General features: G+C 30.0%; 1 protein-coding gene across 1 annotated transcript; it reads right to left on the bottom strand.

The window, feature by feature from the left end:
* Positions 1-1,216: 1,216 nt before the first annotated feature.
* Positions 1,217-3,367, bottom strand: LOC142241907 (nucleolar protein 9). Its single transcript, XM_075313752.1, has 2 exons — positions 3,087-3,367; positions 1,217-3,029 (listed from the first exon to the last, which is right to left on the bottom strand). The coding sequence occupies exons 1-2, from the start codon at positions 3,283-3,285 to the stop codon at positions 1,234-1,236; spliced, it is 1,995 nt and encodes a 664-aa protein (XP_075169867.1). The 5' UTR covers positions 3,286-3,367; the 3' UTR covers positions 1,217-1,233.
* Positions 3,368-3,603: the final 236 nt, after the last annotated feature.

Below are 3,603 nucleotides of genomic sequence, written 5' to 3'. Positions count from 1 at the left end.
AAATAAAATTTTGACAAAATTTTCTATAGAAATAAAATTTTGACAAAATTTTCTATAGAAATAAAATTTTGACAAAATTTTCTATAGAAATAAAATTTTGACAAAATTTTCTATAGAAATAAAATTTTGACAAAATTTTCTATAGAAATAAAATTTTAACAAAATCTTCTATATAAATAAAATGTTGACAAAATTTTCTATAGAAATAAAATTTTGAGAAATTTTTTATAGAAATAAAATTTTGACAAAATTTTCTATAGAAATAAAATTGTAACAAAATTGTCTATAGAAATAAAATTGTAAAAAAATTGTCTATAGAAATAAAATTGTAAAAAAATTTTCTATAGAAATAAAATTTTGACAAAATTTTCTATAAAAATAAAATTTTGACAAAATTTTCTTAGAAATAAAATTTTGACAAAATTTTCTATAGAAATAAAATTTTGACAAAATTTTCTATAGAAATAAAATTTTGACAAAATTTTCTATAGAAATTAAATTTTTTACAAAATTTTCTATAGAAATAAAATTTTGACAAAATTTTCTATAGAAATAAAATTTTGACAAAATTTTCTATGGAATTAAATTTTGACAAAATTTTCTATAGAAATAAAATGTTGACAAAATTTTCTATAGAAATAAAATTTTGACAAAATTTTCTATAGAAATAAAATTTTGACAAAATTTTCTATAGAAATAAAATTTTGACAAAATTTTCTATAGAAATAAAATTTTGACAAAATTTTCTATAGAAATAAAATTTTGACAAAATTTTCTATAGAAATAAAATTTTGACAAAATTTTCTATAGAAATAAAATTTTGACAAAATTTTCTATAGAAATAAAATTTTGACAAAATTTTCTATAGAAATAAAATTTTGACAAAATTTTCTATAGAAATAAAATTTTGATAAAATTTTCTATAGAAATAAAATTTTGACAAAATTTTCTATAGAAATAAAATTTTGAAAGTGGCATCCGTGGTAATGAGAACTTCCATCACGCGCCACCAACGGAATAAATGTTTCCCAAGTTTTTCTTTATGGGACCAAAATATAGACATTTGTCAATAAAGTAAACAATTATTATTCTAATAATAAAAACCCATCAATGGAAAATTGTGTAAAATTTAATTCCAATATTAATATTGATTGAATTTCGAACTTACCAATTACAATCAATTACCAATCGTTTCATAGAAGTTATAAAAATCATATAGTTTTGTATCTAGCATCAATTTATTATATCCTTAAACAGTTGTTGTACTTTAGACTCCTTCTGTTGTAAACTGGCTTTCCATTGCTCCGCCGATAATCGATATGTCTCCACACGCAATTTATGGTGGACTAATTTTCCAAAGGGAGATCCCTTCATCATATTTGACTTATCAGCTAGCTCTTTGACAATTCGTGCCTTTTGTGTATCGGAAGCTGCACTAAAACATGACTCAATAACTCTGGAGCCAAATTTTGTTATAGCCAAATCAACGTAGAATCCCTCCAAATGTTTGATTAATTTTTCTCTTGATTTCTCACCAATAAATTTACTCTCTAGAAATGCATCGCATATATGTGATCCATTGGGGGTATTAAAAACTGAAACTATATAGTCGGCAGATGTTTCCAATATACAGTTTACCATAAAAATAGGTTTATTGAATCGTAGTATATCCTGTATTATCAAAGAGCCATGTAGGTGGACAAATGCTGTTTTGTCTTGCTGTATAATCTCAAAGGGCTTCAACTTGATAAGGCACAAAAGAAAAGATTTCATTTTCTCTTTATCACCGCTAACATGCAAAGCCGATTGCAATGCCGATACAAATTGTCCTTGTTTTGCTTGTAAACGTAGACATGCGGAAGATAACGATGAAATTACTCCCGTGTGACCAATTTTTAATAATTCCTCTGTGTGTTCATGCAATTCTTCAAAGACATTTTCGAAATCGTCTTTTTCTTTCATATTTTGCAGTAGTTTTTGCACAGCAAAATTGCTTGACGGCTCTTTAGCCAAGGCGGCTAACTTATTGGCGAATAGCATGGCATATAATTGAGTGAGAAGTTTAGGACCAGCCACAGTTAGTAACGTTTCCAGTAATATCACAGAACATTGGTATTGAAAAACCTTAGGGAGTTTAACTTCTGCCACCTCATTCTGTTCTACATCGTTTTCCGTATTAGTTGACTCAGGGTTTTGTTTTTCTTCCTCATCATCCGAAATCTCAATTTTTTTCTCTTTATCCTCATCTCCATGGTCATCTACTTTGAGTAGAGCTTCCATTAAAATCTTTTTACCAAAATGTTTCAACATATTCTTGTCGATGACCTTTAAAGCTATACACAAGACGCCTAATAAGGCCGATGAATGATCTTGATATGGGAAATCTGAAAATTGTGGCCACATTTCCAAACGTTGACCGAATTCTTTTGCAATCTCTTTGAACTCTTCGGAGACTGTGTAGAGTTTACGGTTTTTAGCCATATCCGCTCCGCCTTTCTCGAAAGCCACCTTGGCCACATGTATTCCCGAAAGGGATAGTATACAAGTTCGCATTATGTGATTTGCACAATTGTCCCACACGAAATCTTCTAAATTGTTCAACATAAATTTGCCTACTCTTAAAACAAAGTTGGCACAATTTTCTTTATGCTCCTGGGGGAAGTTGGTATCTAGATTATATCTCTCTTCACTGAATACATCTTTATTCAACTTGGGTTTTTTACTACTGGGTGGTCCGGCCAGTTTGTCTTCGTCTCCATCTTCTTCTTCATTGGTTGCACCACTATTCTCTTGGCCTTTATCAACTGATCTTAAAAAGGCTATCTCAACCATTTTCTGTAGAACATGTGAGGCAAAACGATCTGAGCAAATTGGACGAAAATTGTCTGCAAATGCTTGAAAGTAAACCTCCAGTTGTGTTGAATCCACGAAGCCTACAAGACTTTCCAGAACTTTACAAACTATTTGATTTGAGGCAAGGTACACTTCTTTATCTTTGGTCTGCTCGAACACATTGTTGGCCATGTTCACTGCAATTTGTAACGAAAGTATAGTGACAATTTTTTATGAAATGATAACTGTCTTACCTTTCTCTTCAATGTCTTCAAAACCATTCTTCATAGCATCCAGAATATTGATAAAATATTTGAACTGATCATCTTCAATGTGTGTACCCCTACCATAAATGCCTTGTTTCGCAAAACCTTTAGCATTGTGCAAAAAGCGGGCATTCTTTCTCTTTTTCTTGTTACGTTTAAATGGTGCCGGGTTTGTGTTAACTTCCATGTTAATACAAAATTTATAAGTAGTAATATAAAACTCTGCACGTGTCGTCGCTTCAACAATAACAAATACCTTCTTCTTATGTTTGAAATACACAGTGAGATGGTAGCCCAGACTGAACAGAGTTGCACACTTGTTGTGTAAAAAAAATGATAAGTCTTTAAAGGTAGTATCCCTGTACAACACAAAAAGTTTCCCGCTGTACGCACCCAATATATAGAGGAAGAACGTTTTTCAAATGCAATAACTTTTCTGTTTGTGGGTCAATATGATTTTCAAAATAAATTCAACTTGATTTCAGTCAGGAAGCGCGTTTTCCAA

The sequence above is a fragment of the Haematobia irritans genome, chromosome 5, assembly GCF_050003625.1.
Source record: "Haematobia irritans isolate KBUSLIRL chromosome 5, ASM5000362v1, whole genome shotgun sequence".
NCBI classification, from domain to species: domain Eukaryota; kingdom Metazoa; phylum Arthropoda; class Insecta; order Diptera; family Muscidae; genus Haematobia; species Haematobia irritans.
This window is presented reverse-complemented; position numbering and strand designations above follow the sequence as displayed.